We start from the raw sequence: 15,792 nt of genomic DNA, 5'->3' as shown, positions 1-15,792 counted from the left end.
CTGATGAGGAAACTTTTTTATAGCTTCTATAACATAAGTGATAAGAGGAAGTGACTTATTTGGCATACGTTTCACAAGATTAGTAGTTTGTAGTAGTTAGTAGATTAGTAACTATTAATTTCAAATGAAAAGTAGGATTGGCATTAATTAGAAACACAATGTGATTGTTTTCAAATTGTTGTGCTATAAGAGGAATAAAACACTATGTGTCATGCTGTTATAGATCATCCAACAAAGATTGATTATTTTCTTATAACAGCATGCCCTTTTTTTATTCCTTAATTCGTGCATGTATTTCTTCAGGCTTTGTATACAGCATGTACTAAAAACACACAGTTTATATTAATACGTAGGCAAACCTATTTATAATTACTCCTATTTTCCAAAAGGTTATGCACTTTCATATTTGGTTGAATTCTACTATGTTGAATATGCATTTTAAATGGTTTTCAATAGCGGAACATTAAAATAGTTCAGCAGCTGGTCAGCTAGTGAGAGAGCCCAGATGTGAAAGCACTCCTTCTTCATGAGGGAGTTTCTTTGTGTCTGCCTATTTCTTTCTGTGTTTTTTCCCTCTGCTAGGAATCCCCACTGATCCGCAATATACCCACCCACCCACACACACAAACGTTTTCTCCCAATCAATGGAAAAATACTGCAGGCTACCTTAGAAGTCAACCTTGGCTGAAGTTATACAAAGTCAACAAATGTGTATGCCAAATATTTTAAGGACTATTCAACATCATCACTGATAGCCATTTAGGAATGCCAACTTAGAGAGATGAAGAGTAAAGTAAACGCTAATCTCTCGGCTGGGTCTTATCGTAACCATCAGCTTGGCTGGATAAAAAGAGAGCTACAGGACGCCCTGAGATCTGATTGCACTCTGATTTCTAAGTGCATAGCAGCCAGAAACACACACACACACACACACACACACACACACACACACACACACACACACACACACACACACACACACACACACACAAACTGTAAAGACCTCTGCTGATGTTATCTTCAGTATACGTGATGACTAAAAGTCGAATGTGCTGTGAGCTGCACTGTACACAAGCCACATATTGACTTATGGAGTCCCTTTTTAGTGTCCATTTACACCCATTTATTTGATTTTATTCATTCAACCCAAACACTGCGTGACAGCAGTAGCTGCAGTTAACCCCACTGATTTTATTTGTTTAAAAATCAGGGAAAAAATGATCAATGTTAGGTTTGTAGTCATTTACTTTATAAACTATATTAAAATCGAGCCACATTCATACTCAATTTACCCTTCACTGACTGTACTAAATTAACCTCTGATGTATTTATTTTCAGTAATCAGGACCATGAAACATTAAATCATTATTAATTCATCTCACTGCTCAAAGCTGTGTAAACTAAAAGTAAGATATGTATATATACAAATTCCAAATCAGCCTCTTTACTGAGAAACAAGGCTAACATTTACAGTACAGTGAAAGCAAATCTCTGTTTTTCTCTTTTTTTGGTCATGATTATTATTATTTTTTTAATCGTTACTCAAAACCCTTGTAGCAATATATTCATTCTTTTTTGCAGCTGAATGTCAATTTGTCTGCTTAGAACTGCTAGAGAAAGATATGGAGGGAGGAAGAGAGACTCCCTAAGTATGAGTCAGACTGAAGGAGATCCCTCTTCACTCAGCTTTAATCAGAATTTTTTGCTTATGCTCTAGATTGTCTTGCGATGCTCACTCTCATTTATCTTCTTTCTATCATTACATTCAGCAGATGTGACCAGCTAATCTGTTTTACCTCATAATACCATGTTTATTTACACTAACAGCAGACAGGCAGGTTTTATTTACATAAAACAGTTCAGCACTATACCAAGGTTAACAAGCTTACAAGGTAGCATACAGTAGTTAGTGCTCTCCAACTGAGAGTTTGTCATTAATAACTAGCCCTGTTTACTAATACACTAGCTAAAGTTTTCTCTAAATAAACTCACTAGCAAAGTTAATTAGCAAGCTAGCATTCGAGATATCAAACAGAGATAGAGATATCTAATAGAGCTAACAAACAGGATTGTTGATATTAGCACAGTGCTGTGTAGGTTGCTAATCTATTATGTGTAAATAAATCCAGTATTTTTGCTAAGCAATATGGCAAGCCACACAAGCAAAAATAAGGATAGCAAAATGGTGGACAAATAGCTAAACGTGTTTGCTAACAAGTTTGTATTGTGTAAATAAAAGCAGACACTAGGGTTTAAGCTTTAGTAAATTTAACTACAAATTCTATAATTTGGCACCATGGCATTTTGACTCTCTTACGGAAATGTTAGTGTATCTATAAATGGCATATATACTGTGTCGGAGTTGTTGTTTGTAATATGATTGGTCACAAAAATAATCCCTACATAATCCAATCTTTAGTATTTTTTTAAACTAACTATCATTATATATCTATCTATCTATATAACTATCATCAATATTGAATGCAACACATTTCTTCTCTCTCTTCACCTTTCGTCATTTTCTCTAGAATTTTCTTAGAATTACTTCACTAGGAACAACTCTTTGCACTAATCTATATAATACGAGCGCAGGTTTTTTTGGCAAATTCACCAAAATATTCCTCTAATTACTACAGTATATTTCGTAGTTTAAGCAAATAGTCTGGTTTATTAGCAAGCTACCTAGCATTTGACTACCTACTACACTTTGTAAGAAAAACCTGTAGACAGGTTTGTTAGCAAGCCAGCAAAACATTTGCTAGCAAGCTAACATTCTGTAACTTTTTATGTATGCCCTAAAGATATGAGCTCCTGTCAAATATTTTAGAATTGATTATCTTCTGTTTAAGTTTATAAGTTTACTTCTAACACTAAGATGTTTTTCAATGTGTTACCCTATTAGGGGGAACTTTTAAAAGTTTTATATATAATAATAAAATGGAGGATTTCTATTTTAGGAAAGGTTTTGAGCAGACCACAGCTACTATGGTGCCACCAGACACAGATGCTGGTTCATGAAAAAGCAGAAATATTCCATGCTGTGAAGTGTGTGTGTGTGTGTGTGTGTGTGTGTGTGTGTGTGTGTGTGTGTGAGAGAGAGAGAGAGAGAGAGAGAGAGAGAGAGAGAGAGAGAGAGAGAGAGAGAGAGAGAGAGAGAGAGAGAGAGATTGTTGTGCCTGATCGTGCTAGATTGGCAAAGGGGAGTTTCCATGCAAGGATTGCCCAAAAATCCACAACTAGTGCCAGACACAGGGAAGCCCTCTGCACAAACAAGAAGCACACACACCAAAAAAATGCTCACAATATGCAGTTTGTATTATATTATGAATAATACTGACTCTGACTGACCTCAAAAGTCAAAAACAAAATCTGCAATTACAATCATTTGCCTCAAATACAAATTCACCACTCACTATGACTTACTGACAGATTTTTTGACACTGAGACCAAAATTTGTTTTGGTTTTTTTGTTTTCCTTGCAGTCTATAAATAATATTACTAATATACAAGACAGAATTATAGCACAGCATATATGCATGTGTGAGTGTGTGTGTGCGTGTGTGTGTCATTCAGAGAGTGTTTTTGCAGCTCAATCATAATGCTTGTGTAGATGAGGTACAATTTAACGATTTCATAATAGTAAGGGAGTTGCTGATTGAGTTTAATCACTGTGTTATGAGTTTAGGCTAAATCATCACACACTTGTTGTCACATTGGATGGTTCAGTATCTCAAACAGACTTGCACATGTGGCTTCTGGCAGTGTGAAACGCAATTATCTATCGCTTTCTTTCTCAGCACATAGAAAACTGAATAGGTTATAAGTTAAATGTATAGTATTTTTTGCTATTTGTAGTGAATATAGGAAGAAACTGTCCTTGTCAACAACAAAAAGATTTTGTGCGAGTATGTGTGTGTTTTTAAAGCATCTCAGTGACTTAGCGTGTCTCTCTTCACAACTTAAACAATAGAGAGACTTCCTACAGCCTGGAGAACAAGGCTGTAGGAAATCCAGCATGTTTACACGATTCAGCTGAGTCCTTTCCTGTACCTCCTGTTCTTTTTTTCACCAACTCATCAAGGAAATTACTGTTTGTAAACCTCAGGTATCAACAGCCAGGAGCTACTGCTGCTATTTTCCGTATGGAAAAAAGATTGGCAGGAATAAATTGGTGAGAGAGAGAGAGAGAGAGAGAGAGAGAGAGAGAGAGAGAGAGAGAGAGAGAGAGAGAGAGAGAGAATCAAAACAAACGCCCAGGCACTAGGGACAGTAGAGACTGCCACATTCTGTGTTTGTGCTTCATTCCAGGCCTGAGCAGGCAATGGAAACTTCTGGAAATGTAAATCTGTTGGGTTAAAAATACAGCACATTAATGTGCTCCACATGTGGCTCTCTGGCAGGGAGAAGCATATTTTGACGGCAGTGAAGGGAATGAGGGAGAGAGGGAAGCAGGGAGGTAGTGGTGTGAGGGGTTTTCTTCTTCAAGGGGTGTGACAGAGGGTGCAGACAAACACTGGTGTGTGAATACACACTTGCATATAAAAAAATAGCAGGATATTATAAAGTGAGTTTTCGCCCTGTGTACTGGTCCTAAGAGCAAGGATTCATGGCCTTTTTTTATATACATATTTGATGTCCTGTATGAAACTAGCAAATATTTGTTGATTCTGATTGAAATCTAGATGTCTTGCTCATTCCTGGCAAGGTTTAAGATAGATAGATAGATAGATAGATAGATAGATAGATAGATAGATAGATAGATAGATAGATAGATAGATAGATAGATAGATAGATAGATAGATAGATAGATAGATAGATAGATAGATAGATAGATAGATAGATAGATAGATAGATAGATAGATAGATAGATAGTTTCTGTCAGGTACTAATAAGATATAATAATGCTATGATATACACAATGATATCAGAAAAGTGTATCCTGACTTGATTTATCACAATAACATTATAGTATCATCATATTGCACAGCTATACTAGCTGCATGCTAGTACTAGTACTACTACTGTAGCTAACCCTAACCCTACATGTCCTATTGAGAATATACATCTTGATCATGACTCATCTCCACACACACCGACACACGTGCACACACACATGCACACACACGCACACCCATTCTCACTTATTCACCTACATAATCTGGATAGATTATAATGGCTAAACCTATCATAACACACATGTTGCTGCTGATTGAATTTTAAGTAGCAATGAGCCTCACTGGATCTCAGTATATCCCTTTAATGGTTTAGACAATAAAGGCTAGATCAGGACAGGTTCTTACCTTGTCCTTTCTCCACAAACACCACCTTGGAGTCAGGTTGGAAGTTATGGCCACTGATGAGCATGTGCTCTCCCCCTGTGGCAGGACAGCTGTCCACACTTTGTCTGTCCACCAGAGGCAGCTCCTGTGCAGAACGCTGGGCTAACAACACATAACAGCACACAAAAAAGTTTTTAATATTTTCCAAATTATAGAAATTAAGATCCTTGATTCACAGAAGTGTTTTATACATGCTCCCAAAATGTAATAAATGCATCTTTAATTTGAGGGAAATTTCATTTGAGGATACACAATGCAGCAGAATGAGCTATCTGTCAATCTTGTAAATTAATGATACAACTTATCCTGTACAAATAAAATGCTTAACCTCTGAATGAGGTTGCAAATGAATCCTGGCATGCTGTCACTTTACTGTTTCATCCTGCTGCTGTTTTCACAAAGTATCTGGCAACGCACCAGGGCCCCTCCTATTTTATGAGCCGCGCTCACTGTGAATTGATCCTTCTCATTTACCTCACAGTATATCACAACTTATGGCAAAGAGCAGAGCCAGAGCCTGAACGAGAACCATTTAAAAAAGAAAATCCATGATAAGCTTTCTTTTTAATGGTCTTGAAAGTCACACTCAATTGCTAAAGAAATAAGTAGGCCAAAATTAATATCTGCCTAAAATATATATGGCTAGTTACAGTAATAGTGCTGTATCTTCTATCATATTTAGTATGCTTAATGCAGGGAAGATACTGTGTTAACAATGCTCTATCCAGTATCTGGGATGGCTAATAATAATGAGCCAGCAGGGCTAATCCTGCCTTGTCTTATTTCCTGTTTCCAAATAGCTTAAAACAAACACCACAAACAACAACTGTATGAAAAATACACAGAGTGAGGCTGGGCCTGATTCTTTTCTTGATAATTCATGGAAGACACTGTGTATGAAATACACTTTCTATTTACATTTACATTTACAGCATTTGGCAGACGCCCTTATCCAGAGCGACGTACATAAGTGCTTAAATCTCTAACATTGAATACATTAATGCTGGTTCACTAGGTTACATACTTAAGATACCATGAGTTTAAAACTTTGTTCAAAGTTACAATGAAAAAGTGTCAAAAGTTTTTTTTTTTAAATGCAAAAGATAAGGAAAGAAGTGCTAGTTGTAGTGTTTCCTGAATAAGTAGGTCTATTTAGACCTGTACCTACAATAGGATCCTATTCCATACAGATAAACCTGTGGTTTCATAATAGGAACAGCAAGTTATTGATTACTGTTACTGAAAAATATCAGTCCAAATAAAAGTCAGACCTAGGGGGCATTTTACTCTGTCTAATGACTGGACATGTCTGTCGCTGAACAACTGCATCTATAGTCCAGGCTAAAAGGAAATCAGCCATAGCCTCGCCTCTTGCTTCTTCATATAGGGCTACATATAAGCAAATGATGTGATGCATGGGCCAAAAAATTAAATCTTACAATATACTGATTGTTGTTTATATTTATAAGACAGCCCTGCTAGCCCATTTATAACAACTGTCTCTGAGTATAACAGTTAGACACATGTACAGCAATGTACGTTGACTTACAGCATTCGATGGGGTTGGATGCAACCTGCAGGGACACGGTTCTGCCATTGGGCTGATTAATATGGACCCGAAATACCATCCTGACTCGTGTGTTCTTCCTCCCGATATCTGTCTCGCCTTTCCGGAGCTCGATGTCTGAGTTTCGTAGCTTTAGAATTCCGGCACAGTCAATTCTTTAATAAACAGAAAACACAACTTTAGCAGCTGTGAATAAACCAAATGAAACTTCCATGCACTGTGGTAGAAGATTATTAGTTACTGGATAGTGATTATGAAATAAACTAGCAACAATGTGTACTGTATATAGTTTGTATGCAAAGGCAGTTTATTAGGCTTGCCAATTCAGTAGCCAAGAAACTGGCATCTAACTGTGTTTTTATTTTAAGTCAATAAACAACTTTAATTCATAATTCTCATTCAGAATCAAAGATTTAAAGCAGTGCAGATTATACTCTTGGGCTATGGTTCAAGAATTTATTACAGACATTATTACAAACTCTATCCTTATCTTTAATAATAATAATAATAATAATAATAATAATAATAATAATAATAATAATAATAATAATAATAATAATATGTCTAGAGAAACATTGGAGAAAGTTTCAGATCTATGAGAATCTAGTACACTAGCCTTTTCTGTTCAAATTATAATACGAGTTGCTGAAAAAGTCCATAACAACCCTGACGTGGCCTACAAGCATTACCACAACGTATAAAGTGCTTCCAAATGGCAAGAATCAAAGACAGCTTTTCCCCAGTCTACGATAAATGGCCTCCAAAAATCATGAAATACAAGACATCGTTCAAATCTAATACATATAACAACCATTATATTAGTCAAAAGTAGGTGTAGGAGTTTTTGTGTTTACCAAAGTACAAGGAAGCACTTTGGATCATGCACAAGCAAGTACCCAGAAAGACGTTCCAACAATGCTGAAAATGGATACCAGGAGGTCTGGGTTTTATATAAGCTGAGTTAAGTAATCCATCCATTAAATAACGAGAGAAAAAGTGCTGAGCTGGGCGGCTGCTACTGCAACGCTCACACATCAGACCCCAGTGCCCTGTTAGAGGCTCCCCACACATCCTGAGGCCTCATGTAACACGAGCTGTGTGGCTCCTGGGAAGAAAACCCACTGTGCTGCAGCTCAACAAAATACAAAAATCGCCTCACACGTGCGAGCGCGCGCACACACTCACACACACTCACACACACTCACACACACTCACACACACTCACACACACTCACACACACTCACACACACTCACACACACTCACACACACACACACACTCACACACACACACACACACACACACACACACACACACACACACACACACACACACACACACACACACACACACACACACACACACACATAAACACACACACAAAGCATCCTGGGCATGTGTCATAAAAGTAGGAGCAACATTAAATTAGATTTAAAAACATGGAAAGTCATAAAACCAGACTAAAATTTACGCACATATTCAGTCTTTTTTGTACAGTTCATAATTACAAGATCATGAATTTACAACCTTTCTTATGCTGCCTTTTATCACCATTATAAAGAAGCATACACACACACGCACTCACATGGCCCTCATGTTGCTCTCAGGCAGGAGTGGAATCTCCAACACTTTGGTGTTGGCCTGCATGATCTCGTGGCTGGGTGTGGACACGGTCTTGCCTGTGATGCGGTGGACCTGGTAAAAAGCGTGTGGCCGCAGGAGACGGTCGTCTGCAGTCCCGATGAACAGTTGCAGCGTCAGAGGCTCGCTCTCCATGTAGCCATGAAGCTGAAAAATATGACCCACTCATTTACAGTTACAGTAGAGTCTTTAACAAGGATTAAGCTATGGCTATAAAAATCAGGCATGTCTTACAACTAAAACTGCTACACAAATGACAATTTCTGTCAGTCTGCTGGAAATCAACATGGTCATGCTCTATGATTATCCCATAACACTGTCAATCTGTAATCTAAATTTAAAATGCTATTTGAGTTCTTGGCAAGTTCCAGCTGCAGAAAAAAGTGACTGGCACACAGAGCTCTCAAGGGAGGGGAAGAGCTGGAGGTAGTGAAGTTTGTATATTTATTCAAGTGGGTATGTTTAAGCCTGGCATTTCAGTTTAGACAGGCAGATACAAGAGCAAAGAAAGGAGAGAGAGAGAGAGAGAGAGAGAGAGAGAGAGAGAGAGAGAGAGAGAGAGAGAGAGAGAACGAGCCTCCCCACCCTTCATTACATTATCACCTACTATAGGAATGCCAAGATTGTGGGTTCATGACTCGGAGGGCTGAGCACCTCGTCCACACCTCCATGCACTGTGTTCAGCTCCCAAGCTCACATGCTTGACTATCTCTGTGTAACAGACACAAGGGTGCTATATGCAGAGCTCAGACATGTGCTCTTCAGTAACTCATAAAAAGAGGTATGTAGGGCACATGGGAAAATGTGTAGAGAACTATCTCTACTAAGAATCCTCTAAAAAAGAACCCATTTTAGTTTGAAGTCTAATTTGGCATGATTGAATAATTATTGTTAGCTGTGAGCCTACTTAAAGGAATGCTCCAGTTTGGTAAATTCTGCAATATTTGTAGTCTATGTCTGATTACTAAATCTACTATTTTAAGAGCTGTGAAACTTCAAATCCTAAACTGTTCATTTTACCTACTGCACCTTTAAGTTGCACTTTTGGTAAAGTTTATGTAGTCACACCGTTGCTTTAATCACAAATGCATGTTTCACATGGTGAAAGGTGGAATTTATACTTTTTCTCCTCTGTACAGTCCTGAAAACAACTGCATCTGAAATATTTGTCTGAAATTTATCTGTATATCACAAAAAAGCTCTAGTATTTTAATGTATGGCATATGGAAAGCATTATAGATATTTTGATAACCTGTATCTGGCTACAGAAAAAGAATGTGATGTTTAGCTATGGCACATACCAACAACTTGATCAAAGCATAAGATTCACCATGTGAGGCAGTTTACACTTAGCTAGCAGGTTTTTTGGTAGGCTGATTGCTTTTTTCTCAAGCAACAAGCTCTTTGCAGGAGGATATCATAGGCCATGCAGAAATATATTTACAGTTTTTTAAAGCCAACATATCAAAGATTGTTATAGACAAAGAAAAAATCCAGATTTTGGTCAGAATCTTTGGCACTGGCTACAAATATTCATCCCCAAATTACTCAGACCACCCCTTATATTCCTCCCTCTGAAGAAGTAGCTCCATTAGACAGATTAAAAGCTTTATTTTTAAATACCATTTACTCAAGAATTTATAAGTATTTTACAAAAAAAAACACTAACAGCAGACCAGAAATTTCATGTTCTGAGTCATTTTTATTATTAATGTATTTTCTGTTCTCTCTTCAGCACAGGAAAACATGTTCTAAACACAAATCCTTCTCTGGTAATAATGTCATCATATTTTCACCTTTACTCTGTTATGTTTCTTCATAAAAGCTGCTCTAATGATTTTGTCTTTCTTTCCAGTTATGACAGAGTCAATCATATGAATTTCCTGATTGAGTTAAAGGCAAGCATTTAAGCTCAAAATTGTGGTTAGGCAGTGAAATTTCAGCCACGTACGTATACCATCCATCTGATGAATCTCTGTGGTAAGACATAAGCTGTGGTCTAAAAAAAATCCCTTGAATAAGAAACTGAGAGAGAGAGAGAGCGCTAGGATGAATGGTGAGCCTTACAGAAAAGCTTACATGGGTGGTGCCATTAAGGCCAATTGGTGAGTGTGCACAGTAGAGCACACTCTCTAATCTGGAGGTTTTATGGGATGGGACAGCCTTGTGTGAGGCTCCCTTGAGAACCCTTCTATCCCACACACACACACACACACACACACACACACACACACACACATACACACAGTCTTCAGCAGCCAGGGGCCAGGAGCCAGAAACGTGTGTGGTTCAGACTGGCCGCCTCCACTGCACGCCGGCCCCCATGATGTCAGTGCAGCACTGGGAACTTTACTAAACAAAAGGCAGCCTGTGCGCTGTGGCGGAAACTGTGGCGAACGTGAAAAAACATAGGGGACGAGTGAGAGAAAAAGGCATGCTGGGTTCTTCACAGGAGAGAAGCCCAACGGCATGTGTTTGGCATCATTAGCACCTCATGAAGCCGAACTGAACTATTCAATCAGAACAGATGTGAACTGGAGTAGAGCATTTAAGCAGATGTGAGCCAAAGCCAAGCGTCATTTCTCCTCTGTGTCGCACGACTAGCTAGGTAAAGTGATCCATGGGCTCAGGTTATGACTGCATTGAATGTGTGTGATCATGCCACGATTACTGACTGGTAGTTACATTTGCTTCTGACCACTATGACTTATTCTCATTCATGATATTGGTCCAAGCAGTAGACTAAGAGGAGACGGGTGAGTCAGAAACGTCTGTTGCGGAACTGACTGGCCTGTGCTGTCGTCAAGACTTTGTGGTCTTGTGTAACATCTGAAGTATTTCACCTAATCCTCTGAGATTTAGCATTGCATTATTGCTAAACCATATAGCCAGCTTCTGAACAGCCACTGCTGATTGAGAACAGAGTTGCCAAGACATCATCTGCCTGTAGAGCCTGTCTTTATTTCAAATAATTAGTCTAGAAAACAATGAGTTAAAATAGAAGACTAATAAGAACCAGAGACCAAATGGCAAAATCCAGACTGACCAAACACTGATTTCTACTCATTACAGTATAATGGCAAAGGGATGTTGCCAGTCTGATTAGTTTACAAGACAACCTTCTTTTGTACAGGATCCTGTCTGGAAACCAGCCAAGTAGGATTAAAGGATACTTCCAAAGCCACTACAGTAAAGCACTGTTAACACTGAGTGCTACAACGAGGAAGAAGACAAAGCCATAGATGGAAGCCAGCATTCAGAAAGAGATATTTGTAGATAAATACCTGAACAATTGGATGTCCCCCAGCAAGTGCCTTCACGGCCCCTCTGCTTCCCTCTGTTTCATAGTGAGCACGATGGTGAGATTTAGGCTGAACCTCGATCTGCAGGCTATATGGTCCAGAACTGGAGGGCAGCTGCCAGTCAAGAGCTGGCAAAGATGGGCTAGATAAAAGAGAGTGACACTAAGAGGTTCTTTTTCTAGTAAATTGTTGCTGACAAAATAAAAGTAATAAAACATTCTAATTTCAAACCATTGACCTAGGGTGAGTGGATCAGTGAATCAGTGAATTCAGAACACCTGAATTTTACCTGATATATGGCTTTGGTTTAGACCAATATGGATGATGAGGTACATCGAGAAAGCTAGTGTAGCCCTCCTTTTTAAATGCTAGGCGTGATGAGGAGTAGTCCTCATGAGAGAGTTCTGCGGAGCCTGTCTCTTCACCTCCAGGCTCAATCTTCAGGCTCACGCTAGTACTATGCTCCATGCTGGTTTTCCTGGTCTTGAGTGGAATCCCCTCTCCAATATCAGTCATTCCATCTGTGCTGAGAGCATTAATGGCTGCCACAATGGCAGAATTGGTGTACTGGTTTGTGTTGGGCAGCCATGTGTCTTCAGTCATGCTGAGGCGAGGTGAGGTTTGTGGAGACAGCCCTGGTGACTGGTTAGGTGAATATGGATGGTATTTTTGAGAGGGGTTGCCACTAAAGCTGTACTTCCGTTTCCCAGCACAAGGGGAGTTGGAGCGGGAGCCACGAAGTGCCATCCAGCTTTCCTCAGTCACACTGGTGCGGGGAGAACCAGTAGGAGATTGGCGAGGTGAGGTACCCAGCGTTCCAGACAGCAATGAAGAGGAACCTTTGGGTGAGACACATGGTGATTGCCATGGAGAGTTCTGTGGTGAGTTGTCATAATTGCATGAGTAGCCTGACTCATATGATGAAGCCTCAGAGTGGCAACTACGCGATGAAATGCTGCTAGCTGGGCTCAGGCAGCTGGGGTCACGGTAACCCTCACCACTGGGCAATGTTAAAGTCACAACGGAGTTGACACGCTTAGCTACAGGTGCATTGTTCTCTTCCACCTCATCTTCAGGGAACTGACCATAAGCTGTGATCTCGATCCGTGGACTTTCCAGAGCAGGCGCTCCATTGGGGCCAGATGACTGGTAGTATCCCATCGAGCCCATGTCTTCACTTGGGGAAAATGATGAAGGTTGGCTGACAGAAACTGAGATGGAGGGACTGGTCTGAAGGTTGTGGTACTGGGTCGGAAGGCAAGGGCTTCTCATTGAAAGGGATAGGCTGATGTTTGGTGTGTAGCTGTATGTTTCTGCAGAAAGAAATGTATTGTAATTCCATATCTTTTCAAATGGCAAGTCTAAAACCATGAATTGATTTGATAAAACTTTTTATGCTGAAAGACAGGGGTCAGTGTTTAAAAAAAAAACATCACCCCTGCTGAAAATCATTGCGTATGCAAAGGAAGTACGGTGACTGAAACAAAAATACCTAGCTAAAAATATCACTGTATTAAAGAATACTTTATCATACCCCAAAACAGATGGAAAATCAATCTATTCTACACTCAGCCAGTCAGTCAGTCTAAACACAATCTCAGTTGGTTTAATATAAGGTATGGTATATGGTCCTGACAACACAGAGCAAAACATTTGGTTGATTTACTGAAACCACAAAACACCAGAGACAAAGTAATAGAAAAAATAGTCAGTAACTTACTCTAAATCACAGACTGCACTATTTACACTGAGTTGACAGTTTATTGGTTACTTAAGAACGCATGTATATACACATTGGATTGAAACTAGCAAATCTTTCTTCTAAAGTTACTTTTAATAGAATTGCACATGGCAATTTCACAGAAGCTCTAATTGGCACATGGAAATCGTCTGTGGTGATAAGTTCACGCTAGCCCTGCAGTCTAAGAACTAAGGGAAAACTCTTCAAATCCATATGCTGAACTATTCAACTAAGGTTTTCCTGATCAGAAAACATTCAAAGAGGAACACTTTTGGAAACCCTTAACTGAACAAAGAACCCATTAGGAACCTTTGTGTTAAAAGAGGAAACCAAATGAGTCTAGACTAAAAACTACATACCCTATTCTAGGTACCATGAAGGTTTTCAATTTGTCTTTTGAATGGGAAACCTTGGGGTTTATATGTAGAAATCTACCTTAGAGGTTTTAGAACTGGTTCCAAGTAGAAATCCTTTATATAGATAGAATGGTTAACCATCCAGTTAACCCTTAAGAAACCCCTTTATCCTCTAAAATGTGTGAATCTCCCCTTTTTAAGACCAGTGCACAGGCAGGCAGGCAGGGAGTTTTAGTCTGTAAGAAATTACGTGCTTTCTTGTGCATGAGCCTCACAAGGAAATTAGTAACAGTCTCTTTTGAAAGCTATTGCCACGCAGACCTTGAAACCACAAGCTCTACTAAATGAAGTCAAAAGGAATAACAAGCCCTGTATCTGAATCACTGAAAATAGGAGGACTGGGATATTACAGTGAAAGAGTGTAAAAAAAAACACACAGTGCACTGACTACTGTAACAAAGTGTATATGATAAATGGTTGCCTTTGACTGTAATAAACATGAATCAGAGTGTAATGTAAACTGAACTCTTTCATGAGGCAATAGGTGCTGGTCTAAAAGGGAGCTGGAAAACTGAATAACGGTGTGTTTGTGAAGCAGGAGCCACTGAATAACGGTGTGTTTGTGAAGCAGGAGCCACGCCCACTCAAAACTCTACTCTATTTCAGCAAACTTTAATCAAAGACAACGCCTTTTACAGGAGGAAAGATCTCTCAGATTGTCCCTAAACATTAAAGCATTTGAGTAGGATGGTTAGAACCAGCATGCATTATTGAAAAATAAATACATACATAAATAAATAAATACGTACATGCATAAATAAAATAATAATAATAGAATTCAGCAATTCAATGAATAAATTCTATTCATGTTATATTACCTTCATCTGCTGATTTCATGCTTCCGACCTCTTTGGTGAAAGTTAGCAGTTCAAGTTTTATATATATACACACAGTATATATGTATATATGGATCCAAAAACTTGGGTGAAAAAAGTCAGTTGTGTAAAATTATGGCATACAAAACGCTGTCACGGAAAAGTGCGCATAATGTCAAAAGGCGCTAAAATCCAGGATGTAGAATTGCGCCTGATGGACTTTATTTTTTTGTTAGAAATCCCGTTGCGTCGTTTTAATTCAGCTCTTGTAAATGAAGTGCCGGGCTGCTCGGGGTCTTCGTGACGCACTAGCTCACGCGCTGAGGTCTCCGCTGCTTTACAAAGCCGGGAAATACCTCCGGTCAGTAACGCCCCCTGTCTGGCGTCACGCACCACGTCTCAGTCTCAGCGCAACGGGAGAGGGATTCTCTTACTGTGTTGCCAGACCATTGTTTTTTCATCTCAAGTCAAGTCAAGTCAAGTCAAGAAGCTTTTATTGTCATTTCAACCCTATATACTGTAGCTGTTGCAGTACACAGTGAAATGAGACAAGGTTTCTCCAGGATCCTGGTGCTACATAAAGCAAAGACCACAAGTAGTCCTAGATACATAAAGTGCATCTGTGCAAACTGGAGCAAGCAGTGTAGGACAAGACAAACAAGACGGTGCAGGTCAAAAGACAGTGCAAACCAGAAATACAAGACAATGCACAAAAGATACACAATAAAGAAAAACCAGCGCCGACCTGTGTAAATAATGTATGTTCAATCAATGTTGCGTGTGCAGAAATACTGCAATAAACACAGTATTATAGTAGCAGTTACATGGGATATTGTAAAGGATTGTGCAAAACAGCAATCGACCGAAATGTGAGACAGCATGTGCGAAGTGCAAAACAGCATGTAAACAGTTTGATGGATGTGTATTGGAAGTGTGTGCATTTGGTGTAGGTCTGTGCAGTCCATACAGTG

The 15,792-nt window shown here is 39.1% G+C and overlaps 1 protein-coding gene across 2 annotated transcripts in view; it reads right to left on the bottom strand.

The window, feature by feature from the left end:
- Positions 1-15,171, bottom strand: part of nfatc1 (nuclear factor of activated T cells 1) — a 40,806-nt gene extending 25,635 nt beyond the window's left edge. The window contains exons 1-6 of one of the 2 annotated variants that reach the window (XM_027176035.2): positions 14,825-15,171; positions 12,139-13,162; positions 11,832-11,991; positions 8,492-8,694; positions 6,889-7,061; positions 5,301-5,441 (exon numbers count right to left, since the gene is read on the bottom strand). In XM_027176035.2, coding sequence (XP_027031836.2) covers positions 5,301-5,441; positions 6,889-7,061; positions 8,492-8,694; positions 11,832-11,991; positions 12,139-13,162; positions 14,825-14,843 — 1,720 coding nt within the window. In that variant the 5' untranslated portion in view covers positions 14,844-15,171. The remainder of the gene's footprint in view (positions 1-5,300; positions 5,442-6,888; positions 7,062-8,491; positions 8,695-11,831; positions 11,992-12,138; positions 13,163-14,824) is intronic. The other variant, XM_027176034.2, reaches the window with a different exon arrangement.
- Between the last annotated feature and the right edge of the window lie 621 nt (positions 15,172-15,792).

The sequence above is a fragment of the Tachysurus fulvidraco genome, chromosome 24, assembly GCF_022655615.1.
Source record: "Tachysurus fulvidraco isolate hzauxx_2018 chromosome 24, HZAU_PFXX_2.0, whole genome shotgun sequence".
Lineage (NCBI taxonomy): Eukaryota > Metazoa > Chordata > Actinopteri > Siluriformes > Bagridae > Tachysurus > Tachysurus fulvidraco.
The sequence above is the reverse complement of the archived record's forward strand: the minus strand, read 5'-3'. Positions and strand labels throughout refer to the sequence as shown.